Below are 27933 nucleotides of genomic sequence, written 5' to 3'. Positions count from 1 at the left end.
TAATGTTTTAGGTATTGGTGCATACTAGTTAGTAGTTTTGTATCTGAAAGGTCATGGTAATTATGGTGAAATAAGGAATGATGATACTGCAGACTTGCATTTCACTATTATCTAGTTGCTCTAATTCTGAGCTGTGTGTTTTATTTTCAGAGTACAAGAAGATCATCCAATTATGTCTTTCACTATCTCAAAAAATGGCCGGTTAGCGTTGTTAAATGTAGCAACTCAGGTAAGTGGACAGATTTTGAAAAGGGGGGGAGAAAATATTGCTAGTTTGAGGGAGAAGGACATGTGGCACTTTTGTTACAATTTCAAGCTTGCGGACAAGTGATCTGTAGCTATGCTTGCTTTTTATCTTGCCAGAGCAAAACTGAGAAGAGTTCAGTCATCCCTGTTCCATTCCTTTGAGCCTACAAACCTGGAAGTGGGATTGATTGCTGCAGATAGGACAAAATCAGCCTCTTTTAGCTTGTTTGTAGCTTATGGGGCTGATGAGGTTAAAGCTACATGGTGCTTTAACACTATATGTGATGAGAGTAGCTTGAACAACACTTTTTCTTTTCAGTTTGTCAGTGTTCACTTTTATCATTTTCTCTTTGGTATTCCACTGTGTGGTGAAATGTAATAATGGGGAGGCTATTGTGAATGTTGTTAATCTCCAACAAACTCTTTGTTCTCAGGGAGTTCATTTATGGGATTTGCAAGACAGAGTTTTAGTGAGAAAGTACCAAGGTGTTACACAAGGGTTTTACACGATTCACTCATGTTTTGGAGGCCATAATGAAGACTTCATCGCTAGTGGCAGTGAAGGTAATATTTTTTGAAAAAAATGTGTGTTTACCTACCTACATTTCAAGCATATACTTCCTACCTTAGCAAATGTCATAGTCCTGTCATTCCCACATTTAATTAAAGAAATGACTGTTCCTATAAAAATAATGAATTGCTCAAATGAAATAAAAGCATGATCATAGTTTGGGGTTGGGCACTAGCATGTGTGATTCTGTTCATAACAATAACTTAGTTCTGGTAGAATGAATGTGGTATACAGAGATACTTTTGGTCAAGTGACTCTGGTGAGTAACAATCTTTATTTGGTGTAGATTTGTTTTTCCAAAGGTAGGTGCAGTCATGTCATTCCAGATGAGTTCTGTCATCTCAAGCATAGTTAATTATGGTGGGAGAAACAAGTCTCATATCCTGTAACAGATCTAGCATTCCTGATTATTTGCATGTTGAATACTTAGAGCTCACAGTGAGTGACCTGAAGTAAACATAGCCTTCTTCTAGCATCGCCTCAGTTGCATTGAGTGGCTTGTTCGACAGGTTTTCTAGGCAATAAGGATGCTGACTTGCTCTGTATTGATAATAATACAGTGATTAATACAGTGTGAGCAGATTTCAGGAAAAACAGGTTTTGATTTGAGCAGGAAGGTAATCTTATTGGTGGACTCTCCAAATCATTATCTACAAGCAGAACTTCTCTGCCCATAATTGTGGATTAGATTTTCCCTAAGAACTGCACTTTTCTAGCTAACTTGTATCTTCGACACAATGCCAACTATAAATAGCTATGTCAGTTCTCATGCATGCCTTAACCTTTACCCTTCCAAACAGTTTCCACCCCAGGGATGTCTGTCCAACTCTATTGGCTCTTGGCGTTTATTTGTACACCACAGGGCAGTGTGGACAGGTCACTTAGTTACTGTTTGTTTGACATGAATGTAAAGATTAATTTATCCAGGTCAACTTAGAACAGCTTTTTATTTTTTTCATTTTCAGTGTCTAAAAACTACCCAGCTGTAGTTGAAGCTGATGGCACCTTATTTAGATTCGGACTGCCTGAGGCTCTTGCCTCTTTGCACTGAATTGTTGCAAATGTGGCTGCTGTGAAAGTCTCTATGTACAAAAAAGTAACAGATTTAAATGTCATTACCTCTTAAATGTAAAGGTATGTTCTCAGCTAGGTAGGCATTTCACCTACCAGCCCCAAACATTAAAGGGTCCTCCACCCTTGGGATAAAGTTGACTTCTGAATCTGTGTGTGTGAACATAAAGTAGCACCAATAGCGGCCTTGTCTTTGAGAGTAAGTGCTGAATGTCGCGGCCTTAAGGTGAATACTGCAGTGACTTGAAGTTGCACAGAGTGCTTATGTTGGGAGAATAAAAATGCAAATATAAGCAGGGGTATTCAGTGGAAGTTCAATGTTGGGCCAACTTTTAAAAAATGAACCGTGATCTGATCTAGCTAGAAAGCAGTTCTTCAGTCAAATGCTTCTAGGAAGTAGGTCACAGCATGATTTGTAAGGGTTGGGAGACAGGTTACCTTGGGAAGCCAGCATTAATATCCTGGATCCTAATTCATTGTCAAAAGTATTTCTTGAGAGAGAATGTTGACTAAAAGAACACCTTGACATTCTTCAGCTAGCTACTGTTGTGTGAGGAAGTGTAAGTGTCCTAAAATGACTGTAGAGTTTTCAGTATTTAGTAAAACCCTCACTTCGCGAATCACTGTGATGTGTGGTTTTTCAGTACCCCAGTCAGTTAGTTCTACATCTGACATGCAGTCAATCCTGTGTGATCTGCAATTCAGATGGGTGCTGTGATCAGTGTGGATGCTTACACAGTGAAAGGAGCAATGATGACAGATTTGCCCCTGTTGTATTTAATATTCAGATGGATATTTGGCACAGTTACCCTGCAACAGCACCAACACAGCTGAACTTGTACACTTAAAATAATATATATTTAAAAATACAGTATAAATCAGTCTCACTTCAAGCCTTTGTAATGATTGTCCCCATTATGAATAGATAGAAATTGCTTTGATAGGATGATACATTGAACGGCAACTATGGACCTATTTAGATGTTACATTCCCTCCTTGCTTTGTCCTACATATTGTGAGATCATGTCTAAATCCTAGTTTGTCTACTTCCTCTCCTTTCCTCCTCCTCATCCATGTTGTACATGGAAAGGACAAGAGAACCCATCGATGTTTTGAACACAAGATTTTTAATATCCCTGGATAGTAAAACCACTAGAACAAAAGAGATCCCCCATTCAAGGAACATCAGGACCTTCTGTTTTGAGAGGCCCCCATACCATGTATAGAGAAGACCAGGAGGAGGGTAGAGAAATTCATTAGCCCAGGGCTTAATCATGTTTTCAGTGAGGTCTTGGTAGAGAAAGGTCTAGAGGTCCTGGTAGAGAAAGTAACAACCAAACAATTCTTATTTGGAACATATAGAGCCTGTTTAAATAAGTTCTATCTCTTCAGCTTGCAGAGGAGGTCAGTACTTGCAGCCAGTTTTAAATGTGATATTCCTTGGGGGCGGAAACTTATTGAAGCTGCTGGATGTACAATTCAGCAATCTTTTCTGAAGTGAATGGAGTTTTAATGCAAGAATAGTGAATGCCTGGATCAGTGCCATATTGTACTGTCTGTAGATAAATTTAAATTTTAGAATGGCTTTAGAATGTTTCTTCAAATCTGTCTGTCATAGATCATAAAGTATATATTTGGCACAAACGTAGTGAACTGCCAATTGCGGAGCTGACAGGGCACACACGAACAGTCAACTGCGTGAGCTGGAACCCGCAGATTCCATCCATGATGGCCAGCGCTTCTGATGATGGCACTGTTAGAATATGGGGACCAGCACCTTTTGTAGACAACCAGGATATTGAAGGTAAACAGTCCAATGTATGTGTGAAAAGTAACTTGTAGAAGTTGAGCCAACACTGAATGTTTTGTTGGTTTTTGATACCTCACTTAACCCAGCTAATGTATGTTCATGATACGATAAATTGGTATGGGTAGAAATTCAGGTTGCTTTCTTGTAGAGCAGCGATCCCCAACATTTTCCTGGTTGAGGACTGCCGGGGCGCAAACGCGCATGCGCAGCAGCTCCGCACATGCGCATGTGCGTCCGACAGTATGCCAGCGGCTGTGCCTGCCTCTTCCCCCCCTCCCTTCACAGCGAAGCCTGGCGAGCTTCTCACTGCAGGGGGGGCAGGCATGGCTGCTGGCGGCCCAGTACCGAGGTTGACGACCCCCATTGTAGAGTACCTTTATTTTGAGAAATCTGAAGTTTTTTCGCAATTCCCATCGTTGAAATCAGTAGGACAGTACTTCCAATGCACAACCATCAGGGGTTGTATTCCCATTTTAGGTAGAATAAAGATTTTATGCCAAAGCTACATGACCAGCGGATAGTTGTGTATTCAGAAGTGGAGATGTTTCAGTCTTGTCCCTGTATGTTTGCAATAAAAAAGGATTTGGCTGTAGGATGGGGAGAATAATTTGATGAGCTAAGAAAGAGCTACTACATCCTTTATGTGAGAGGGACTGATGCCTCCTTCTGGCTCAAACTGATACTGCTTTTGACAGACAGCCCCAAACTCTTAAAAGATCATACTGTTGTGCATGGAAAAGCCATCAGTTTGTTGGAGGGGGAATGCAGAAATAACAAAGAATAAAACTTAATCTTAAAGAGTGATGCAATCTGATGTAAAGTTTTCTGGATAAGGTTGGCCTCCATTATTTGAAGAACTGCTTTGTACTTCACAAACTGAAAATACTGCTTATGTGTTCAAGCAATTAAATGTGAACAAAATATAATGCCTATTATATAATTAGAAAGCATATATGTTCTCTGAGATGTCTTAGTCTTGAAATGACAAATCTAAATTCTGGTTCTGGAAGGAACTTTTAAAACGTAACCTAAAATGAAAGGGTATTTTGTTTATTTTGTTAATTGCAGATGTATCTATTAATTACATGCGAAGAAGTGAATGTGAATAACTAGAGCCAACCAGAGCTTTAATTCTCAATTACTTTTTAAATTTCAGCTGGAACCTTACTACCTCTGGTACTTCCAAAATCAATCCTAGTGGGCAGTTCTGAAACAGAGAAACTAGTCCAAACTTGAGAGAATTGATTGTCTTTTCTCACCGGCCAATATACTTCTTCTTGGAAAAGCTTCTCTTAAGGCATAAAATTGTTTGTTGGCTTACAAAAACAACTTGCTTAGGGAGCATTGTTTCATTAATTCTATCCTCACAGTTTGTGAAGTACAAAACACTATTGCCTGCTCACAGTCCCCACATTGTCCTACTTCAAGAGCTGCAAAACCAATATGTAAAGCAAGCAATTTCTGTTGGATGTACCAAATCAATAATATGTTGACTGTAAATTCACTGTAAATGGTTTTCTTAATTTGTTTTTAAAGTGCATGCCTTACATCAATATGAATACTTATTTCTGCATTTTAGCTGAGGTTAAAGTTTATTACTAAATCCTTAATGTTTTTTCTCTTTACATTCCATCTTCTCCCCCCCCCCCTGCCCTGCCCCCTTTAGAGGAATGCAGTAGCATGGATAGTTGATGGTGAACTTGGCGCAGACGACTTCTGTATAACTTAAAATTTAGTCGTATTTTAAATGGCTTGGGATTTGGTGCAAACAAACATGATTGATAGCTGGACAGACATGCTCGTCATGAAAAAAAAAAGAACCATTTCTGAAGCCCGACTGGGGCCAAACATTTTACCACCTTGCTTCATAGTAAACAGTTGAGATGAAGCACGTCGTTAGAACGTTGTTGGACACCATGTTGAAGTAACCCCCCATCGGTTGTGAAGAACTGTGCTACATTCAGGCTAACCATTGAACTCCGTATATACATTTTCCCCTTCTGCCATTTTGTCAGGCAGATTACTGTTCTTGTTGCTCTTCTGTGTAATGAAGTTTAAATGCTTGTTTGGAAAACCTTTTTATTTAACAGTTTAGAAGGCTTGATAGAAAGAGTGCTTTAGTCTGAAGAGTACATGTTGGATAGGAAAGTATTTCCTTCTCTTGTTTCTCTGAGTCTCCGCCTTATTTAGCTTGAGATCTTTGCAGCTTGGTTCATGGATTCTAGCCTTGCCCGTTGCGCAGTATATCTACACCCAGATGTTAAACCAGTGAATGACATGAAAAGCACTCTCAGTATCACACTTGACAAAAGGTTTTGTACTTTTCACATAGCTTGTTGCCCATAAATGGGTTAACAGCACAATTTTTTTAACAAAGTAAATTATTTATAGCATTAAAATGATTTCATTTGTGTACATTTGGAACTTAAACCAGCTTAAAAAGTGTCATCTACAAGCAAATGCAGTATAACTGGTGCTCCCCTGGAGTGTTGTGTAAGACCATTCGGCTGGCAGGAGTTTAACAGATTATATGAAGTATTATTTTAAAAAAGAAACCTTGTTTACCACCATAAAAATTGAGAGCTTTCATAATCACCAACTAAAGAAGTACAATGTATTTTCTGAAGTTAATAAATGAAAATTCCAAATTGGCCTTAACTTGTGCAATGATTCTTATTTAAAGTTCTAGAATGAGGGCAGTACATATAACATTATCCTTAAAAATTAGTGAGATGAACATCTCTTTTTAAAAACAAAATGCATACATTGTACAAGCTTTTCATATTGCCCACTGGCCAGAGCCTTTTTCTGAGATAGTGCCATCTATTGCCCGGCACTAGGAATGGCTCCTTGACTTTCTGTGTGCATAACTGTAATAGTAAAAGAAAAGAAACCTAGTTTGCTGTCTGTTGACTTCCCCCTTAGTTGAAGGATGAAAATGGCACTTAAGGCCACGCTCAACCTTAAAACTAACAGGAAGAAAGCAGCTCATAATGAAAAGAACTGTCGGTGTTCTTTTGAGTGAGGCCAGATAAAATAATAAAGAAAGATGGCAAGAGGTATTTGGTTTCAGGAGAAGGAAGATCCAGGATTTGGAAGGGAATTTGCTGGTATTTGTGCATGTTTATTTTAAATGCACAGATTCTGTGATGAGAAATAGCGTGGCCATTGTTTTAGTGTATCCCTGAACTCCAATTTACTTTAGTTTTCCTTCAGTGTTTTGATTTTGATGACAAATTTCTGATTGACTTTTAACCAGAACAAGTGGTATTCTAGTAACAATACAGGCAGTTGTTTTATCCCCAAGACTCTTTGAACAAACACAAAATACTTTTTTTATAACCCAGTTCCTAAAAGTGCATGTGAATACTAGGTTTACAGAGAGATCTTTAAACAAAACAATGCCTTCCTCTAGTGTCCTAGAATGGATTTGGGAGCAGCAAAGAACTGTATGTCTATTTGTGAGCTCCTTTTAAGCTATTTCAGCTTATTTTATAAAGAATTTATTTGTCCATTCACATGTAACCTCTTAATTTGACATTGAGATTTTTAAATTATTGGCTTTTATAGTCTACTTTTCAGCCTGTATGAAAATATTTGCAGATATTCCTGTTCTGTACGCTAAGACTATGCCTGTGTTTCTGACATAGTGTTAGAACCGCATACTATCACACAAGTATTTTTAGGAATTTAGAAAGCAGATCAGGGACAAAATCAAGTATGTACCAATAATCAGTTTAATTTGCATTCACTAATTTCTTTAGGCATTTTGGCCTGATGCTTGTAGTTGCTATGCTCTGTGTAGGCCATCTACACACTTTTGAGCCTCTTGCTTTCTTTTTCTTCAAAATGGTTAACATCAGATACAACTTATTTGAGAGCACCAATGGACTCATGCTTTCCTCCCATATTATGGAATTTGTGAAATAAAAAGGAATTGAAAGCACTTCATAATACTGAGTTTAATGAGAAGCATGGGTATTGAGAGATCCGCTTATAAAATTAGTTGTGTAATATGGGCTATGCAACTTTAAATGGAAGAGCTTCAGATGGGGTAGGATCCAGATGGACACTCATCCGTGGTGTAAGACAACATACTAGATAAAATGAAACCAAGACACCATTTTCTTGCTGTAATAACTGCTAGTATTTTGAGGCAGAGATGAGCAGCTTAAATTCTTCCAGATGCATTACTAATGTATGGATTGATGAAAAGCACCACTACCATATTTCAGGTAAACCAAAGCTAGACAGTAGTGGAAGTTGTAGTTGAGAAGATAAGGAATAGGTGTATCTGCAAAGGCTGCTGTACACTGTAAAGGCTGGAGCAATCACTGATAGTTGGCCATATCGTACCCTGGGCAGAGAAGGTGTTCTATGTGAAGGCGATAAATATAGTTCACATTTTGCCTTAGGTTTTTGCACCCATCTACTCCAAAGTATGCACACTGGCTACAAAATATTTCCCACAGTGCTTCAGGGCTGATCAGGTAAGTTTTTTTTTAAGGAGCACAGAAGAGGAAATGGGGTTTAATTTTTATGCTGCCCTTAAACAAGTCTTGTAAATGTGCGACTTAGTTCCTTCACCATTCTTTAATTTATTAAGTTTCCTTATTAAAGTTTAGTTCAAAACAGAACGCAAAACACAAATTTTAATGTGAAGTCATATAATACTACCCAAGTTTTGCCAATAAGCACGTTCTGGCTTCCAAGCAGGTATTGTTGAATGTAATTAATCTAATACTAGATGTTGAGTGCCATCTTAAATAAAACCTCCCACCCCAAACAATAAAGAAGGCTTTAAGTTGAAATGTTTTCTCATAAACCAGTTATGTGCTGGCAATACATATGTATATGGGGAAGGGGAGTTACAAAGTTTTGTTTTATTTTTTAGTTAACAGCAGAAGAATGTCTAGTTTGTAATTTGGGGTAGAAAGGGAAAGTGAAACCATTTTAAATAAGACTTGACACCCTTTGTCAGTACCCCAAAGCACACAAGTTGCCTCAATTTGATACATTTCAAGCAAACAGTTTTAAAAAGTTAAAATCCTGTATATGATCAAAATGTATATTACATTGGCTCGAGTCCATTTTCAGCTGCCATAGAACAAATTGCTCATTTGACAATTTAGTAGAATTTTGGAAACACTTTGACACTTTTTGAACAGGGTGGACTTAATTAATTTGTGCAGTGTTGTCTGCAGTAGCTGCTCTAGTTGCTGGAACACAAAGTAGAAACCCATTTCCTGTTTGCTGATCCAGATTATCTGGACTTGGCAAAATGTGTGCGTGTGCGTGGTATGAACGTGTGTGCGTGAAACACAGAGTCATGGAACCAGTTGTTCTAGGTACATGTCATGTTTTACTGCATACTTTAAGTCATGTGTGTATGTGAAGTGTCCTGACTTTAAGATTTTGGTTAATACCAATATATATTTTTATAAATTTGAAATTTAGTGTGCCCCATCTTTTAAGTGTTTCATTGTTAGGATAAATGTACTAGATTTAATTCTTAACACTTCTTGGCACAGATGGAAAATTTATTGGCTCCTTCAAAATGTATGAGGAAGAAGCAGATCCTCAAAGCATGTGTGTACTTACAAACCAAGCTGTAGAGATCAAGAAAAGAACTTTTGTTGTTCTCAAATTTCTAAATTGTCAAGATTTATATGGAGTTGTGGTGGAACTAGTTAACACTTAGAGCTTTTGGTATGTAATGACTATTTGCTATGGACTGATATTAAATGTTTCAAAGGATTGCGTTCTTAAACTTTCTGGATTTTTGTTACTCTCCTCTTGGATTATAAGTAGTTTAAGACTTTCTTTACTATATAACATTAAAACATAAGAAATTTGGGTCTCCATATTTATTTTCACTTGTTTTACTAATTATTTACAAAACACCTTAACTTTTTTTATTTTATAAATATGTAGTATATTAAACATATCTTTAAAATGTTCAGTTCAAACAAAATTCCTGATTTTTGTTTTTATTGGGTTTTTAAAAAAAATTACACTTTTCCATGTTGGTGCATAGCACTTAACAAATATTTGTATTCCCTTTCTTTCCAATTCAATAAACAGAATGAATAACTGGACTTGAATAGTTCTTAGACTTTTGAGCTTCAGTACGATAGCTGCCCTCTGAATTTCTATTTCATAAGGGTAAAAAGGAACACATGTTGTAGTCCCAAGGCAGGACAATGGTTTGTATCCTTTATCAGATGGGTAGCAAACATCTATTCTGTATCATTCCTGGACAACTGTACTTGTTTGACCCCATTTGTTTCATCTCCTTGGTGTGCCTGCTTCATGTGCTACTTGCTGGAGACTGAAACCAGGGCTACATAAGCTTGTGTTCATCACCACTCAGCCTTTACAATCCTGGACAGGCATTGGTCGGAATATTTTTACCATACCTATTCCATGAGTGGGCTCCAAGCTGTTTGACATGCTACAAGTAGCACAGCTGATTTTAGAAACAAAACCATCTCAAAGCAGAGGGGATTCAATGCTATAGTTACATAATCTATTAAAGTACACTTGAGTTTGAATTGGCCTGTAGAACTGCTGCCAGGAAGGGAGTCTTTCCCCTCATATGTAGCAATTTGTCCTGTGGTATAGATATAAGTGGCAAATGCATGCATACTGAATCAAGTAGTGGTTGTTTAGTGCTTACCCCTCTCACATACTTACATGACTATTAGGGGCCAAGCCCATTGCATTCAGGAATACAACTGGTGCAAGATTAGGGGAGTGGAGTAGAAGAACTCTGCAGATGCCCCCGCCCGCCCCCCAAGATCTGGAAAGGCTGCAGGCAGCTCTTGTGGAACTCACGGGCAGGGGCAGCTCACAGGGCAGGGATCTGCAGCCTCCAAACCTCAACGGTTTGGAGGAGTGGAAGGAGGAGGGGATGGTCAGAGATAGGGGATGGAAGGCAATGGGCTGGATGCTGGACAGGCAGGCAAGCAGGTTAGAGGAAGGACTCATGGATGGGATAGCTGCCCTGAGTGGGTGAGTGGCACTTAAGCCATGAGACATGCTCTGCCTCCAAGGCCTTAACAGAAATATTAATTGGAACAGATTTAATATGCTGATCTTGGTTTTATTGGTCTCAGTTGCTGGATTGGCCAATATAGCTATATCTTCTTGAACAATTGAGCTGACATGCCCCATACATAAGAGAAAGCAAAGATGCAGTTCTAACGTCTAAGCAAAAATCCTTTGTACAAATAAGGCCCCCACAGCTCTGAGTTGGATGGCCCAGGCAAGCCCAATCCCATCAGCTAGCAGAAGCTAAGCTAGGCCAACCTTGGCTGGGAGACCTTCAAGAATTGTTCCTCCAAAGAACACTAGGCAGAGGCAGGAAATGGCAAATCACCTCTAAACACCCCCTGCCTGGCTGCCAGACAATCCTCTGGATTCCTGGCTGTACTTCACATGCCACATGATAAACTACCTTAGAAACTGCAACTAGTTCTATATATTGGACTGTAAACTGGGTTACCAAGTAAGTAACACAGAACTTCAAATAGGAAAAACCCTTAATCAGTGGTTAAAGTAATTGCCTCACTACAGAAATGAGCTGATATTAACAGTCCATAGCTATTCATTAAAGATTACCATTAGCTACAATGATCATTTTAGAGGGAGAAAAAAATGTGGTTTCCCCTTAAACCCTTTAAAGTATTCCAAACCAGTTTTTAACAGCTTTAACGTGTTCTAGTATGAATTCATCTTTTGAGTTTCAGAATTTATTCTAGATGAACTATTAGTAGTAGTAGTTCACATCTAGCAGATATTAAAGAACTTTCCTCATCATACAAATAATTTATCCTACAGTTGTTCAACTTCTTTACAGCCTTATCCATTGGAACAAGGCTATCTTTGAGCTTTTGGGTAAATGTTCCCCATGACTATAATGTATAGTTCACTTACCCACTGGCTGTAAGATTTATATTTTACTAGAAATTAAGCCCGCTGTCCTGTGAATACAGCGGGTGCTAGCTGTTGTAGGGCGGAGGTCCAGGCGGCTGTCGGCCTGGTCATGGTCGCCCCCGCAGCGGGCGGTGCCTTTGGGGACCTGTGGGCATTTCTCCCAGTCATAGTGAGGGATGGGCAGGCTGGCTGGCCATGGGCAGCGGTCCGCCGGGTGCAGCCGAGTGGCGCGGCCAGGCCAGGGGGTGCGGGCGCGTGGCGGGGCGACGGTGGGCGGGCAGAGGCGAGGCCTCCGAGGGCTGGGCGCGGCGGTGGAGGCACTGAGGGTCACTGGTGTTGGCGGCCACGGCCTGCACTTGTGTCCAGTGGCGAGGCCAGGGCTCAAGGGTGACGCGGGCCGCAGTGAGACGGTGCATGGGAGTGCGCACATGCATGGCCTGGCAGCGAAGCGAGGGAGCAGCCAGCAAAGCGTCCAAATGGGCACCCAGTAAGTCCTGGTGGGGAGAAGGGTTCGGGGGCAGCCAAAGGTTCGTGCGGGGCTGGGGTGGGAAGGGGGTGGGCGGCGGCAGGCGGGGAGGCGGGTGGGGAGGCGCAAGGGAGGTAGCGGCCAGGTCCCTGGGTGGGCAAGGGGTGCCGCTGGGCAGAGGGAAAGCAGATTTCACTCAGTCCAGCGGCGTGGGGCGTCCCTCCTCCCTGGCGGCCATCCCGGAGCTCGGCCTAAGTCGGCGCGCAATTCACTGTCTGGCGGCTGCAGCGGCGGGGATGGTGGCTTCAGAGGACTGGAGAGTCTGCGGGGCGCTGTTTGGGAGACGGGCCAAGCGAAGCGGCTCCTGATTCGCTCCTCCGAGTTTCTATTCCGGACAGCGCCCGCCCACTGTCATCCCACTTACCCCTTACCCTTTTATTTTATACCGCGGAGCGGTTACAGATAAAGACTCATTCTACCATTTCATTGCTACTTTTTCCCAAGATGCTGTCCAGCTCCATATTCTTCTCTGACTAGTTTATCAGCTACCAAGCACACCTCACTAATCACATTTACATTTGCTAACCTGTCCTTGCTGAGGCACAAAACAAAGTGTGCACATTCAGAATGAAAGCTTATACCAACTCAAAACACTAATCTGTATCATTCATATGGCAAAGGCTATTTGAAGCCTCTTTCTGTTCTTGATGTGATTTCAGCTGAAGACAGTGAAAGATAAAGTGGAACTTTTCAGAGAGAAAGTGGGTGCTCCATTAGCACCAGAACTACACAAATGAGGTGCACAAAGAGCTGAATTGTCACCTGAACATTTCTCCTGTGAACATAAGAGGCTCTGTTCATGACGATGGCAATAATAACACCAACAGTTAAACACAAAAATTCTTCCAGATGTAAAAGCAAGCTTGTTCAGGAAATAAAACTGCTGATTGTCCATAACTTTATTGGGCAGGCAAGTTCCCCCAGAACTGGTGCTTTTTATAAGTTACAGATTTGAAATCAGTAAATAGGAAAAATGAACTACAGATAAATCAATTGGTCCAAAAAACAATATGATTTTTTAAATATTTTAATATGTTAAAAAATACAGCAAAAATATTTTTGTTCAAAGAGGAAAAAATATACTGCATGACAACACTGGTTGAGATTTACTTGAAAGCTGCACCTGGTTCCACAATGTTTCGATGGAGTGAGAATTAAGAATTCGGCAACCACAATACCTCCAATTTAACTTCAATCATTTATCAAAGCAAGGATCATACTGCAAGAAATAGGATGAAAGTAGCACATGACTTACACAAATATTATTTTAAACAGAACTATCTTCTTGAACTTGCATCTTTAATAAACTAGCATCAGCAGTAAAGTTGTTTTAGTAATAGTTTAAATAATTAGATAATACTACATATTACGCACATTGGCATAATTTACATTCCTGTTCTCTAAGGTACTTTCCTGAACCATTCCATAATAATCTAGATCTATAACCTTTCATTCACAAAGCATGAGTGAAGGAACACACAATGAAATTGAAAGATGACTTAATTTAGGAAGAAAAGCAAAATACTTTTTTTTTAAAGAAGCATACAGAATCCACTATCCACTAATGCCAACTGCAAAGCACAGAAGACAAGAGTCAGGACACTAATCATTTTAATGAGTTTTCTGATCACCTTCCCAAGTTCTAAGATATGAGACTTACCTGTAAAGGTACATGAAGAAGCAAAGGAGATGGAATCCAAGCTTAATCATAGCCTCCTTCATATGAGATTTCAACTGTCCTCGATTATGAATCTCCGTGGGGTCAAATACCCCCATATTTCCACTGGGAACCATAATGTACCTAAGAGATTGACAAGAAAGTATTTTGATCCTAGTTGTGAGTTTAAATATAGAATCAACAATTCAAACTCAGCATGCTAGCCATTTGACCATGAAACCATACAAAAGATACAAAACAAAAGGGCTTGAAAGAAGAGCATGGGCAATTGGGGCCAGGAGCGGGGGAAGGGGAGAAGGTTATCTAATGGGCTTGCAGCACCAGTCTGATGGCTGGGAGCTCTTCTTACAAAGTATTATGGCTGATGCTACAAAGAGCAAGTAGGAGAATGAAAAAGGAACAGTTGAGCTAGAGACAGAGAAAGGGATCCTTTTATCTGCATGAGGGCAAGCAACCGTTAAGTGATAGTGAACAGCATTCTAAAAAGGCAGATGCTCTATAACTATAAGCAGGAAAAAAGCAAAGTTTCAAGTCACTCCACACCAAACATCTTCTGAAATGCTTTAAAAAGTTAGCAATGATTTAGTAACCCATGTCCCCAGTGCCCCTTACCTATATATATTCCAGGTTGCTACAGGTAAATTGAGAAGGAAGATGAACCAGTGCAGTGAAATAAGCATTAATACAGTGACAATGGTATGGCCAATCAATTCAGGGATCACCCACTAGAAGAGAGAACATTTTTGAAAAGTAAACCATTTTATATTGCATTCTGAGATTCCATTTTACCTGAAAACACAACGAAAAAGGTGCACAACAACATTGTCAATTGTGAATAAGCAGTTCTTCATAACCTATGTCAACTGATGCTGCAACTGGCATCAAAATGCCCCAGTTGTGAATCATCCTTATACATTTCAGATTTGTCTTGCTGAAAGCTTGCGAGATTGCTCTTTCAAGGTACCGGACTACTTGGACTACTCTGCAAGATTAAGTCCTGCATTGGTGTCTTGAACTTATGCAGTTGAAGAACAGTTAGTTCTTATATGCCGCTTTTCTCTACCCAAAGGAGTCTCAAAGCGGCTTACAGTCACCTTCCTTTTCCTCTCCCCACAACAGACACTGTGAAGTTGGTGAGGCTGAGAGAGCCCTGATATCACTGCCCGGTCAGAACAGTTTTATCAGTGCTGTGGCGAGCCCAAGGTCACCCAGCTGGCTGCATGTGGGGGAATGCAGAATCGAACCCGGCTCACCAGATTAGAAGTCCGCACTCCTAACTAATACACCAAACTGGCTCTCTGCTTGCAGAAGATATCTGGGAACCTCTATACGCCGATGGTTGTGTGCATTATTTGAAAGTATAGTCACTGAACATTCTGAATCTTTTTATAAAGGTATTTTATCCTTTCTGGGAGTGAATAGGATGGCAAGATATATCTCACACTTAGTTCAAACACCAATAATTTGTACTATATCCTCTTTTTGAATGGCCAGCAGGTGTCCCCTATTGAGGAAAAAGGTAACTGCTTGCCCTTAATCTTACAGTCCAGTTCTTAGATTCCAGTGGGGCTCCAAAAATGGAGATGTCTTCACAAAACAGCATGAATGCTTTTTACAAAAACAAAAATACTCTCAGCCAAGATAATCCAAACTGCAACATTTTGCCGCTTACTTGGAGTTAATTCTAATTAGCCAATTTGCTAATCCTGAAGATGCTTCCAAGTAAAGAGATTTCTGACACTACTGACCTAGGCAAATGGAAAATAGTTGACTAAAAGTTTGCTCAGGAGAACAAAAAGAACCCTAGGTACAGAAAGGGGTGTGTGCCAAGATAGGCAGAAGTTGGAGGGGATAATCAGGATATTTAAAAATATGCAAAGGGAGGGTGAACATATCATTGAAATAAACTGAAGAACAAGCTTGCTGTACAGAACAAAGTAAAAGTTTGAAATTATATAGGTGGGGGAATAAATAAGAAATAGTCTGCAAGGGACATGAAGTAAGAAGAACAAAGACATATCTGATGAATTATGAGACATTCCAAGAAAAAGATACAGTAGTGAGAAGGAGGAATGAGGGCAGGGCTGATTATGAGGATTAAACCTTAGCCCTACACAAAAAACCCAAATTCTGAGACTGGCCTCCAAAAGGGAATCAGTAACGTTAGTGGTTTTGCTTCTTCGAGCATTCTGCATGAGTGAAGCACAGTAGCTACATTCTGCGAGAATAAACAGTAGGGCATCTGAGAGAATTTAAACAGGACTAACCATGGCCAACATGGCTATAGGATCCAGGCACATAAAACTGGGAAACAAGCCAGGATATACTAAATGCACACCATTAAGTGCACAAAACAGTCATGCAGAGCTCTAGGAAAAGGACTCAATTCTAGCATTCTGTACTTCTACATCACATCTATCATTTCTCACTCTAGTATTAACTTTTATCAGTTTTATAAAGAAAAAAACTTACTTTGTTTAATTTTGAGCAGCATGATCTAGCATTAATATAGTCACATTCCAAATCTGATAATGTAATTATCTGATGATCAAGATAAGGAATTACCAAGCCTTGTCTCTTGACTGCTCTACCCATATGAGCATTTTACATAAAAAACAGAAACCCACTAAAACTCATGAGAACAATTTTTGTTCCACAGAACTGAGGAGAGGTGAAGTAGATGGCACTGTACAAAATATTCAGTGTTCTATTAAGGGCTATTACATCATTTGCAGTCTCAGTGAGATAGGTGGACTAAAAACAAAATAAGACTTCCACAAGCAGAAGCCCATTTCAGAGGACACACTGGTTTGAGCAAAAAAAAAAAACCCAAGAAACTAATGAAGGCACCCAAGCCTCAGGAGGCTCATGACAGAATCTTGAATACTCCATTACACAGCATGTCAACAATTGACTAAACCTGCTGAGGCTAGTAAGAGCAATCACACCGGATGCTGGGCAGAAGCTCCAAACCTGAAAGGCCCCTGAGTGCAAGTAATAGATTCATAGAATTGGGCCCTCCAGGGCCATCTAATCCAACCCCCTGCATAATGTAGGAACTCACAAGTACTTGAGAACCATTATTGTACAGGCTCCAATCAGCAGTCATTGAATGAACAGTGGGGATCCCTAAGGTAAAGCTTAGTTGTCAATCCTGGGGAATAACTGCATCATAACAGAAGAATAGCATATCTTCAGTTCCACATATCTTCTTAAGCTTGCTAGTTTTACTGAACAGAGCCAACAACAGATACATCCAGTCTTAGACTTCACTGCAGCAGTATGAAGACGTATCAATTCAACCCTTTCATGCAACCAACCACTGGAGATCAGTACTCATAACAAACTATTTCAGAGTTATCCCATAGAAATCCATGAGACTGACTTGTATGCTTACTATGCATTATAGCCAGCTTCATTACTTTACACTTGTACAACATTTTTTTTCAAAAATGACTGGACATATTAGACTAATTAGACCTCAGCTCTTCACAGAAGCATGATAAAACAAAACCAGACAGGAATCTCAGCAGTTGGTAAACTTGAAATACTTTACTCTTAAAAGTCCATGTTTTAACAAGTGCCCTTTGTATCCTATTAAATCATAAAACAGCCTTGAGTCACTATACAAACAGTAAAAGGGAGGAACAATAAGTACATGATTAAGGCTGTAACCCTTGGTATGCTTACTTGGAAGTAAGGTTTAGAGATTTAATTCCAATAGGCAGTTCTAATGTCTCATAGCCTACCACTTTGTGCGGGGCAGAGTTTCCCTCCATGTCTCTCCTGCAGCACCCAGAAAGGTGATTTCCAAAGCCTACACAAAGGAATAAGAAATGGAAGGGAGCTGAGGAAGGAAGGAAGGCAAGAAGGAAAAACTATTCCTCCTTCTGTTCCACAACTGCAGCAGCTCACCGATCTACCCAGCTGTTCCTCAGCACAGATCCCATAACCCCAGGAATAATCTTCCTGAGATTCAGAAAGTGGCAGAATGGAAAGGAAAGTGGAAAAACTTTCATGCACAAATAGATGGTTAGATACTCACTATATTTAGACTGTAATTCAGGAATCAGCGGATCCATAGAAAGTAAGAGCACTCATATCTCACATTTAAAATGAAAAAGTTATCACTACCTTTAAAAAACCCTGTGAACCTCACAGTAAACAAAATCTCAGTGTTGTACAACAGGGAGCTTTTCCCTAACCTCATACCAAAATTAACACACAATGCTTAACTAGTAGGAGCCTCGTAGCACCTGAAGACAACAGAGCTTTCGTGGAACAGACTAATGCGAAAACAATACAATCCTAAACATAGTTACTCCATTCTAATCCTTCAGAAATCAGTGATCTTAGATTGGAGCACAGAGCTGCATTGTTATTCTAACATACCACAACAACCCTTTTTAATTTTTTACTATACAACAGACCAAACAAAAGTTCCACTCTGGAATTTACAATATACAGCTATGCCTAAATACAATTTTGACATAATTTTGGATTGTGGGTAAAATTATAAGTTATGTAGGAAAAACTACAGCAAAGCTCATATTGGTTTTGTCAACATAGTATACTGCTTGATCAAATCAGCAGACATGTAGTCCAGTAACCCAGTGGTCTCCAACCCCCGGTCTGGTGACCAGTACCGGTCCATGGATCAGTCGGTACCGGGCCACAGCTCCTCCTCGTCCTCCTCCCCAGCTGCTGCCTCGGGGGCTGCCCTGCCACTTTGCCGCCGGCTCACCTTTGGTGTTCTCCAGCTGCCGCCAAGGCTGGGGCTCCCCCTCGGCTTGGCACTCTGCAACTGCTGCTGGCAGTGCCCCCCATCGGGCGGCAGGAAGTCAGGGGCACCGGTGGGAAAGCAAGTGGAACAGGGGCTCAGGCGGAGGCATCCCTCGGCAAAAGACTACCCCCCCCCCGGGCCTCAGTAAAATTGACAAGCGTTGACTGGTCCCTGGTGATAAAAAGGTTGGGGACCACTACAGTAACCTGTTTCACACAGAGGCCGACCAGGTACTGGGCCAACGTTCCCTGTTTACCAACTTTCCCCCCCTAGGCTGAATTGTCCCAGGATCATAGGAAAGGCGCTCCTACCCTTCGGATCCTCTTGGTTGCTCTCTTTTGCACCTTTTCGAACTCTCCAACATCCTTTGTGGGACTCGGCGACTGGAAGCGTACGCAGCAGTCCCAAATGAGGCCGGGCAACCATGCTATCACACTTGTCCACCCGAAGGGCCCCTGGCTATTTCGCTCCCCCAGCGTCCCTTCTTCTTCTTCCCCTCTCCCATTTGCCCGCCCGCCCGCCACCCCAGCCCAGCCCAGCCCAGCCCAGCCCAGCCCTCCCCTCCCACGAAACAACCTGAAGGATACGAAATAAACGGAAAGGAAAATCAGAGCACAGCAGTCTATGAGCGAGAAAATGAACACCACCGACTCCATCCTGCCTCCGCCGTCCTACTCGGCCACCGTACACCACCACACCTACTCGTTCCTTCACGGCCACCGTACCGCTACCGCCCTCCTCTAGTTTTGGTTCCTGTTTTGAATCCACGCACACCGTGCCGCAGACCATTAAATTGCATTGCATGCTGGGACTTGTAGTCTTCTAAATGCCGTCTGTAATCATTCAGTTTAGCGAGATACGTGATGTTCGTCTCTTACAGCAAAAGCTGAAAGGGATCGAGGGCACCCAGCGCTTCTGCTCAGGTCTATAAAGAAGAGTAAATTGGGGGGAGAGGGCAGCGCCGGGAGAGAGGACTTCAGAAACAGGCCCCAGGGGGACGTCTCGGGCTTGGGTCGTTCGTGAGGTGTCTAAAGAAATGCCTGCACGGGAGTGGCAAATCCGCTCTCTTTTTGCTGCTTTTCCGTTTCCTCGGAAGGGGCGAGTTCCAAGCTGCCTTCTGAGGAGACTCAAAAGTCTCGAGGCTCCCTGGATTCACAACAGCGCGCGGCGTGTCGAGGCGCTGCGCAGGCAGCCCCGGGTCCGGCCGCTTCCGCGCAGGAAGGCGGAGCCTCCCTTTTGGTTGAGGGGCGGAATCCGGAGCGTGGGGAGCTGCCATGCGGAATCGGGGAGGAAGCCAGCCGGCGGGAGATCCGAGGCTGAAGCAGCGGGTTAAGCAGGTGCCGCCTCCTGAAAGAGCCGCGGGGGTCCTGGTCGCGGGAGCCGAGCCGAGCCGAGAGCCGAGAGCCGAGCCGGGGGCGGGGGTTGCGTGTGGGGGTCCCCCTTCCAAGTCGGGTGTCTGGTATGAGGTGGGGTAGAGGTAGCCTAACCTGCAGGAAAGCCGCTGCATCATTGGGCTGAGCGGGTGGGATAACTTTCAGGGCCTGGTCTTCGCCAGGTTGGCTTGGAGATTTGTTTGTTTCATTAATTCATTTGTACCCTGCTTTGGTCCCCAGTGGGGACTCGGCAGTTTGCATCGTTCTCCTCGCCTCCATTTTATCCTCACGAGAATCCTGTGAGGTGGATTAATCTGAGAGAGTGTGGCTGGTCCCATGAGCTTCCCTGGCACGAGAGGCGATGGGACCTAGGCCTCCAAGGCTCTCTTAGCCACTGCTCTGAGCTGGCTCTCTAGCTGAGAAATACATCCCTACTCATGTCTTTGGAGTCAGGCACAAGCTGTCCAACCGTTGCAGGCTTACAAAGAAGGCTAATGGTGCTGTCCTAAAAGATTTACAAATATGGAACACTGTTTAGGATGGCACTGTAAATCTCATCCAGCCACAATAAAGCTCATCTCATCAGTAGCTAGGTTTGAGCAAGCCCTTATTTTTGGCCTTAGTCTCCCATCTGTAAAATAGGAATGATAATACTGGCCTGTAACAGAGGTGTTGTAAGGATTTACTTGATAATACATACAAATGGCATTGAGTTCCAAAAGCACTATATGAATGCTAAGTATTACTTATGAATTCAGGTACCACTTAAGTACACAGGAAATCTCACAAGCAAATCATATGAAATTAATGGGTTAGGATGTACCTAACTGATTTTGACAAATGGTGCTTTTTTAAAGAAGAGGAGAGAATATGGGGGCATGTGAATCTGTTCTACATACAAGCATGTTTATTTCTCTGTTTTTGTTGTTGGAACCTACTTACAGTACAAAATGCAACATTTGAAGTTGGCTTAGATGTCTTGGAGTGGTGAATACAGATATTTCAAGTGAAATAGATGTGTACAGAAATCCACAGGTCAAAGAAATTTGCATCTTTGCAGTAAAATTGGATTGTAGTTACTCCTGTGATGTTCTGCTACTTTAAAATAGATCTAACTAAAAAAGAAGGTGCTTTGCTGTTTTGCTATTTGCTGAATTACCTGAATTGCAAAAAAAAATTGCTTCCATAAATAATAACGGCATAATATACTGTCTGTGTAAGTTTTGAGTGTAGAAACTTTAAATTAAAATTTTGTTTTAACCTTTAATCTATAATCTATAATTCTGGACTAATTTACAGTAATGTATGGATTATCATAAATTGAGACACTTTGAACATTTGAAATAAATGTTACATTTTTTTGTTAATTGCATCTACAGGGTGTCCTACCTGGCTGTTCCTGAGGAACTGATCCACTTATTTTCCTATACCTGCTCAAACACTGGTGCAAGAACCTGCAGGAATAAGGATATCAGTTTATCCTTTGATGAATAACTTTTACATACATATCACTCCTGTAGAAGCCAAACACTTTATAACTAATGTTTAATGTGTTCATTTTACAGTACTTGAGCAGTAATAAATGTGGCCAGTACGTTGATATTGGAATTTTAGCAGCTGATCTACAGAAAACATACAGGTGAGTAAAGGGTTTAATCAAATATTTATCTTGGAGATAGACACCATAAATATCAGAAAATAATGACACCATTGTTATATTCAAGGAATTGTCCGATGCAGACCATGAGCATTTTCAGAAGTTAAGAAGGGGAAAAAAAGATGGTTTAATGAAAACTAATTTGATTATCCCTAATCTCACAGTGTTGTGTAACAGAACTAAATTATGATCGTTTATGCACTGGAGGTTTCATGCCAGGCTGCAGGCTGGAGTTTTAGTCGTGGCAGGTTGCCCCACCTCTTCCTGCACCCACATGGGGGAGCATTTGGCCTGGTGCATCTCATCCGCTCCCGATCTGTGCTCCTGCACGTGAGATGGGGCAGTGAAGTTCTCAGTGCATAAACGGTCTATGTGATACTACACAGTTACATTTACTTAAAAGAATTATATTCAGTGCAACCTTTGGGACTGCAGTTTAAAAGGAAAGAGCAGGAGAATATTTTTAATCATAGTGTTCTGTTGTTGTTTTCCCCCGGGCCTTCATATGTCTATCCAACTGTGGACTACTCTTATGTATTTATAAAATGTATTTATAAAAATATCATTTGGGCTCAAGTTAAAGAATTGGATCATTATGAATTAGGCTTATTATGATATTGACATTCCTTTTGATCACACAGAATGCGCAAAGAAAAGCTTCCAGTGAGATTCTAATTTATAAAATTGATTTTCAGTGCAGATTATGGAAGAAGAAAAAGAAATGCCTTTAGAATACAGGTAGAAAAAGGTAAGAATGTTGCATTTTAATGTGATGGCGTTACCCTAAAGCAATCATTCTCAACCAGGGTTACTAGTAAGTCCAGAGTTACTCCAGGGGCCTGAAAGGGTTATTCCAGTTTGTTGGGGGGGGATATATAACCATAACTGGGACTATAACTATATATATATATATATATATCTGCTGCACTCCTCTCCATTGGCTCCTCCCAGAAGCAAATTGGGAGCCAGTGTAGATGGAACAATGCTGGAAGAATAGTCCCTGCAACCCACCCTAGCCAGCATTTTCATCGCAGCACAAAGAGTGTATTGTAGTAATTAATCTATATGTTGTCAGGGCATGCAGTAAGTTTCCATGGGTAAATTCAGGCATGGATTTAGACACGGGTCTCCCAGATTCTAGCCCAATACTCTAACCTCTGCAGCTTGCTGTAAAGGAGGAATGTAGAGTTCATGCTGTGTATCTCAGAGACTGATAACTACATTTTTATTTTCTATTACAGTTTTTGGGATAATTAGTAAAGAGCTGAAGTCTGAGGATTTAGAGATTACAGAACATGAACACTTGGCAAAGAAAGCAAGGCACAGAGGAGGCAAAGAGTAAGTTGAAATTACTTTATTTCAAGAGTTACAGCTTTCTGGAAAACACTGTAACTCAGAACTGTGAGTGAATAGCCTGCAGATCTGGCCTCTGAATAAATTGTAATTCGGAACAGGTTCTCTTACTGAACTTGAACTTTGGGCTGGTTCATATGAAGCAGATCACAAGACCATTTGGGACTTAATTGGTCATCTTGGCACTTCATTTTGGGTCCAAAAGCATACTGCTAATTACTGCAGTTGTTCAATTCCAGTTGACTGTGACTATTCCATCTTGTGACCATCATTAATTAAACAATGGCATTTTGCCTGTTTGTTTATTTATATCCCCCTTTTATTCTCAATGGGGATCCAAAGTGGCTTACAGTACAAAAATACAGCAGGGAAAAAAACATGAATGTGGGAGAGCTGCAGCTCCTTTATGGCAGTCTTATCTAAAACATTCATGATAATGGTCTATCTTCCAGGTGGTCTATCTTCCAACTGACATAGTAGCTAAAACTGGTAAAACACATTCCACACCTTAAAATCCAGCAGCAAAGTAAAGACCGAAAGGATCTAAACTACAAACTTGCTATCTCAGGTAGCCTATGTTGAGAACAAAAGAGTGGCCATGCTGTATCACACCAGTGCTAGTCCAGAGATGTACCTTCATGCAACCCACTGGCAGGGCCCTCAAACAGCAGCCTTCACCTGCTGTCTTCTCCTTGGCATCTGCCTCTGAATCTGGAATTCCCAGTCAACTCTCATGACTCATACGCAAAAACTGTCCTTCATAAATTTGTCCAGCCTTGTCTTAGACTTATCTAGCTCAGTGTCCATTACAACAACTTGTTGCTGTAAGTTCCTCATGTCAGCTATCAGTCACAGCTGACTTATGTTGATCCCAGTAGGATTCTCAAAGCAAGAGATGTTCAGAGGTAGTTTGCCATTGCCTGCCTCTGTGTCACTGGTATTCTTTGGAGGTCTCACATGTAGGCTGACCTTGCTTGTCTTCTGAGATATGAGGAGATCAGGTCAACCTAGCTGTGTAGTATAGGACTTCCTTTTGTTCTGCCTTGAATCTGCTGTTATTCAGTTTCGTAGGGTAAGTTTCTCTATATCATGAGCTATAGTTTCTCCCTCCTCTTGCAGTCTGTTGCAAAAGTCTGGCTAGACTTTAGGGATTGTCTAATTCCAAAGTTGATGGTATGTGTTTGTGTGGGGGAGGGGGATGCTGGGGGAGGGAAGAAGCAGGGGAACTTTAAACTGTGTTCACAGGGGGGGGGTGATCTAAGGTAAGATATTTTACTAGTTATACAAATGATTGGACTTTTATTTCTGCTAAACTTCCTGTCTTGCTATCCTAAAGAGATTCAGAAAGCTGCATGGATACCTCGGACACTGATACTGAGCAACCAGTAAGTATTGGCACATGATGATTACAGTAGAATAAATTTGGTGTTATCTATGTATACAGAAGTCTCTAATAGTTCTGAAGTTGGATTTATGGGAAAGTATGGCTAAATAGCTTTAAATCAGTCACTGTCCATCTTCCTGGCAAGCATTCCTCAAATTAAGTCCAAAGAATGGTGCCAGTCTAGATAGAGCATATCATTTTGGTTACATCCTATAACTCAGTACTCTGGACCGTTTTGAGCTCTACTCTACCAAGCCAGGACAGCAAGCAGACTTGAGAGTAGGCCTGATTCTATCATAACTTTCCTGATCCCATCAAGAGTTGCCTCCACTTCCTGCTCCTTGTGTTAGTTTTGGTTGTTGTGCTGCAGGTTGGCCACCCATGCGGTCAGTTTTCATGTGATTTCTGCCAGCTTAATAACATGCCCCTTCCCTGCTCACCTTCATCCAATGGCAGGTGTTCCTTGTCACGCACTTAGATAGTGGAGTGGTATAGGGATTCAGTCCTCCCTCTCTCTTCCATTTAGAAAGGGGTAGCAGTGTTTTGAACCAAAAGACTGCCATGGTAGGGGACAAGGGACACAGCATGAGAAATGACAAGGTGGGAAGAATCATTAGGGGAGATGTGGAGCAGTAGAGAAGCAGAGCAGTTTTATTCTCCAAATGAATTATTAAATGAGCTTTTGGAGAAACAGATAAGTTGACAGAGAAAATGAAGAGGATTTTGGTGCTAGTTGTCAATTTAGTCCCCATTTCATACTTTTTTGTGAGCAAGGAGATCTCTTAGCCTTAGTTTTTAAAATGTCATTGATTTGAAAAAAATGTCATAGTTCTGATTTGCAGTCCCTGTGGCTTTCAAGGTATCAAAGCAGTACTGTTAAGTATTTTCTGTATATTGTTTATAACTTATTATCTGGCGCATATCCTAGAAAATGGTTATAACTTAATGAGTCATGTTAATGGGAGTGATCAAAACTGCATCAGTGCCTTCTGTTGACTTTATTTTTGCAGTCCTCCAATTACATGAACACTTCGTTATTGACCTTATACCGGAAAGAAAATCCAGATTCCCTTCCTGAGACTGCTATGGATGTGCTAACGAAATCCAGCACTCCTCCTCAAGTAATATCTGACACCAGAATTTCAGAAGGTGGATGGTTTATTGATAAAACCCCAACCAGAAAAGAGGATAACTTTTTTATTGATTTATGTGCAGAAGAAGAGAGTGACAGTAGTAAACAGATAGCTGAGGTATCATTTTTATAACTAGTTACTTAACTGTTATTTGGTTAGTGACCGTGGTTTCAGTAGTGCACTTTATTCTTCTTTCATATGACCTATCTGGTATTTCTTGTCTGTCCCATTCCAAAAGCTCAAGGCAAATAGTAATTTATAAAATACATACTGAAAACGGAGTATAAAGTATCTTAGCAATACATTCCTAAATAGAGTTATAATCTTCCTCAGAGTTTAACTGAACTCATTGGACTTAGAAGAGTGTAATTCTATTTAGTATTGGATTACTGCAACTCACTCTACACCCGGCTGGGGTGCTTTGGGAAACTGGCGGGTCTAGCTGTGTGTGGGTTCATGCTGGGGCCTCCAGGCTTGAGAGCCTGCTGGCTTGGGATGGTATCGGTGCTGGCTCCGGGTCCCTAGGAACATCCTGATACCGCAGCCTCACAGGAAGAGTCTTCTAAGGCTGGGCTTTGGACAAGTTGTCCTCTTCTTCTTCCCACAAGAAGTCATCCTCCCATGAAATGCCAGGTTGGCCCTTAGCAGTGGTCTAACTAAGCTGTCACAGAAATGTAAACTTAGCTCCTAAACTTGCATGATTTCAGTAATGAGAAGCCAGTCCAAATCAAAAGATGGGTTTAGTAGTTGAAATGCCTTCAAACCTCTGTTGCAAACAGGAAAAAAACATCATTACTATTTTTCTCAGAAAGGGAACGTCGGTCAATTTTTAGCTTAAAATATGTACAATCAGAAGTGTTCATTAGTCCTTTTAAAAAGGGTTTTCAGAAAGCCCTCTATCATAGCAAGGCAGGCCAACTCACTCTGATAATTCAGGATCTGACATAGCAACTCACCCCCCAGCCCACAAACAGAAATGTTAACTTTTAAATTACAGTAACATTTTTTGACAGAAACATCCAGGGTAATAAGATAATCTTCATTTGCTTTTATTTTAAAGCCCTCAGCGGGACAAGCATCTCTTTTGTAGTCGTAGAATCTCTACCATGTTAAGTGCTGATTTAGACAGGCTGCTTCATGGCTTAGCATGAATACATGTAGTGGCTTCTGAAGCCCAAATGAAGGCGTTCCAAGAATGCTGATTTCAGGGGCTGTGGAGTCTCCATGCAAGCACTGCTTGGGGAGATGTTTTGGTGGAGAATTTCACTGATCCTCCTCTTTATACAGGACTAACAGTGTGCAATAGGATGTTTTACTTCCCCATCCATTTAGAGAATCTAGATTAATAGTTCTAACGGGACTCCCTGTATTCAAATCATTTAGAAGCTGTTTTATCCAGGATTTACTATTAAAGATGGTTTATCAACCTTTAAATCTGATAATACAAATATGTTAGATGTGAGTTCTAGTCATAAAATCATAGAGTTGGAAGGTATCTCCAGGGTCCAACCCCCTGCACAGTGCAAGAACTCACAACTACCTGCCTACCCATAGTGACCCCAATATCATGCCCAAGTGATCCCTACACCAAAAATCTCCAAAATTCAGCCTGGCCTGGAGGGAATTAATCTATTCAATTATTTGAACTAAAACCAGCAAAGCGGATTGAAAACTTTCAAAGTTCAGGGAGTGGGGGGATAATCATTCAGGGAGTGGGGGGATAATTATGTTTATTAAACAAAACATTAGCGAATACAGGCATGGGGAAATTATTGAGTTCCAAACTTTTCTTTATAGGAAGTTACACTTTAAAAGCAAACCATGTTTCAGGTTATTGTCTCACTGCTTCTATGGATTATCAAATAAAACTGAGTCCCTCCCCCCCCCCCGCCCGAATTCTCACCGAATCTTCTGAGACTTCCATTCAGAGAAATCTGCTTTGCTTATCACAGCAGCGCAGTTTTATAGAAAAATATCAGTCTTATCTTACTCTGATTCTCTTCTGTCTTTATCATGTGATCATGATAAAGAGATATATAAAAGCCTGTCAGAAAAGTAGAGATCTATCAGAAGTTGACCAGGTCGTGTCAAGTGTGATACTAACCATATAATTAGGTCTAGTCTATAAAAGTAGTATCAGTCCACCATGCTAATATATGACATGCTATGATTATAGTTCAGATTGTAAGAGGAAAAGGGTTGATGCTGTCCTTTATGTGTATGTTTATTATTATATCTAAATTTCTATATGATTTATTACAATTTTATAAATAAAAGAAATGAAGTAGCCTTAAGCAACCATAGTTCACTGACAGTTGAAGAGTGCATGAACCTACAGGCCTTAGAAAACATTCATGATCAGCAAGAAAGTTGATGCAAGCAAAGTGCTGCTATCAGTGCACCTAGAAAC

General features: G+C 41.0%; 3 protein-coding genes across 9 annotated transcripts in view; 2 read left to right on the top strand and 1 right to left on the bottom strand.

The window, feature by feature from the left end:
• The window catches only part of WDR26 (WD repeat domain 26), a 45552-nt gene extending 35756 nt beyond the window's left edge, over positions 1-9796 (top strand). For 2 of the 3 annotated variants that reach the window (XM_077340557.1, XM_077340538.1), the window contains 4 exons: positions 151-229; positions 681-810; positions 3507-3692; positions 5365-9796. In XM_077340557.1, coding sequence (XP_077196672.1) covers positions 151-229; positions 681-810; positions 3507-3692; positions 5365-5390 — 421 coding nt within the window. In that variant the 3' untranslated portion in view covers positions 5391-9796. Of the gene's footprint in view, positions 1-150; positions 230-680; positions 811-1782; positions 3481-3506; positions 3693-5364 lie in introns of those variants that run through there. The other variant, XM_077340548.1, reaches the window with a different exon arrangement.
• Positions 9797-13173: 3377 nt separating this feature from the next.
• On the bottom strand, positions 13174-19541 carry CNIH4 (cornichon family member 4). Of its 2 annotated transcripts, XM_077340517.1 has the most exons (5): positions 19211-19541; positions 16313-16381; positions 14453-14565; positions 13823-13963; positions 13174-13381 (listed from the first exon to the last, which is right to left on the bottom strand). In XM_077340517.1, exons 1-5 carry the CDS (start codon positions 19277-19279, stop codon positions 13354-13356), a joined length of 420 nt encoding a protein of 139 aa, XP_077196632.1. In that variant the 5' UTR covers positions 19280-19541; the 3' UTR covers positions 13174-13353. The 2 variants fall into 2 exon arrangements, with proteins under 2 accessions (XP_077196632.1, XP_077196641.1); XM_077340526.1 differs by lacking the exons at positions 16313-16381; positions 19211-19541 and adding an exon at positions 17531-18881.
• Positions 19418-27933, top strand: part of NVL (nuclear VCP like) — a 54944-nt gene continuing 46428 nt past the window's right edge. Inside the window, exons 1-6 of one of the 4 annotated variants that reach the window (XM_077340504.1) lie at positions 19418-19546; positions 21562-21635; positions 22354-22401; positions 22895-22991; positions 24343-24391; positions 25401-25640. In XM_077340504.1, the coding sequence (XP_077196619.1) occupies positions 24359-24391; positions 25401-25640 (273 nt within the window). In that variant the 5' untranslated portion in view covers positions 19418-19546; positions 21562-21635; positions 22354-22401; positions 22895-22991; positions 24343-24358. Of the gene's footprint in view, positions 19547-19685; positions 19961-21561; positions 21636-22348; positions 22402-22894; positions 22992-24342; positions 24392-25400; positions 25641-27933 lie in introns of those variants that run through there. The other 3 variants (XM_077340484.1, XM_077340477.1, XM_077340494.1) reach the window with 3 other exon arrangements.

The sequence above is a fragment of the Paroedura picta genome, chromosome 1 (assembly GCF_049243985.1).
Source record: "Paroedura picta isolate Pp20150507F chromosome 1, Ppicta_v3.0, whole genome shotgun sequence".
Lineage (NCBI taxonomy): Eukaryota > Metazoa > Chordata > Lepidosauria > Squamata > Gekkonidae > Paroedura > Paroedura picta.
This window is presented reverse-complemented; position numbering and strand designations above follow the sequence as displayed.

Excerpts from the sequence above, each read along its gene's own strand:
- CNIH4 (XM_077340517.1), bottom strand. The coding sequence starts at position 19,279 with ATGGAGTCGGTGGTGTTCATTTTCTCGCTCATAGACTGCTGTGCTCTG. Across the intron at positions 13,964-14,452 it reads GCAACCTGGAATATATATAG|GTACATTATGGTTCCCAGTG; the intron begins GTAAGGGGCACT and ends TCAATCTCTTAG. Across the intron at positions 13,382-13,822 it reads TTCTTCATGTACCTTTACAG|TATGATCCTTGCTTTGATAA; the intron begins GTAAGTCTCATA and ends TATTTCTTGCAG.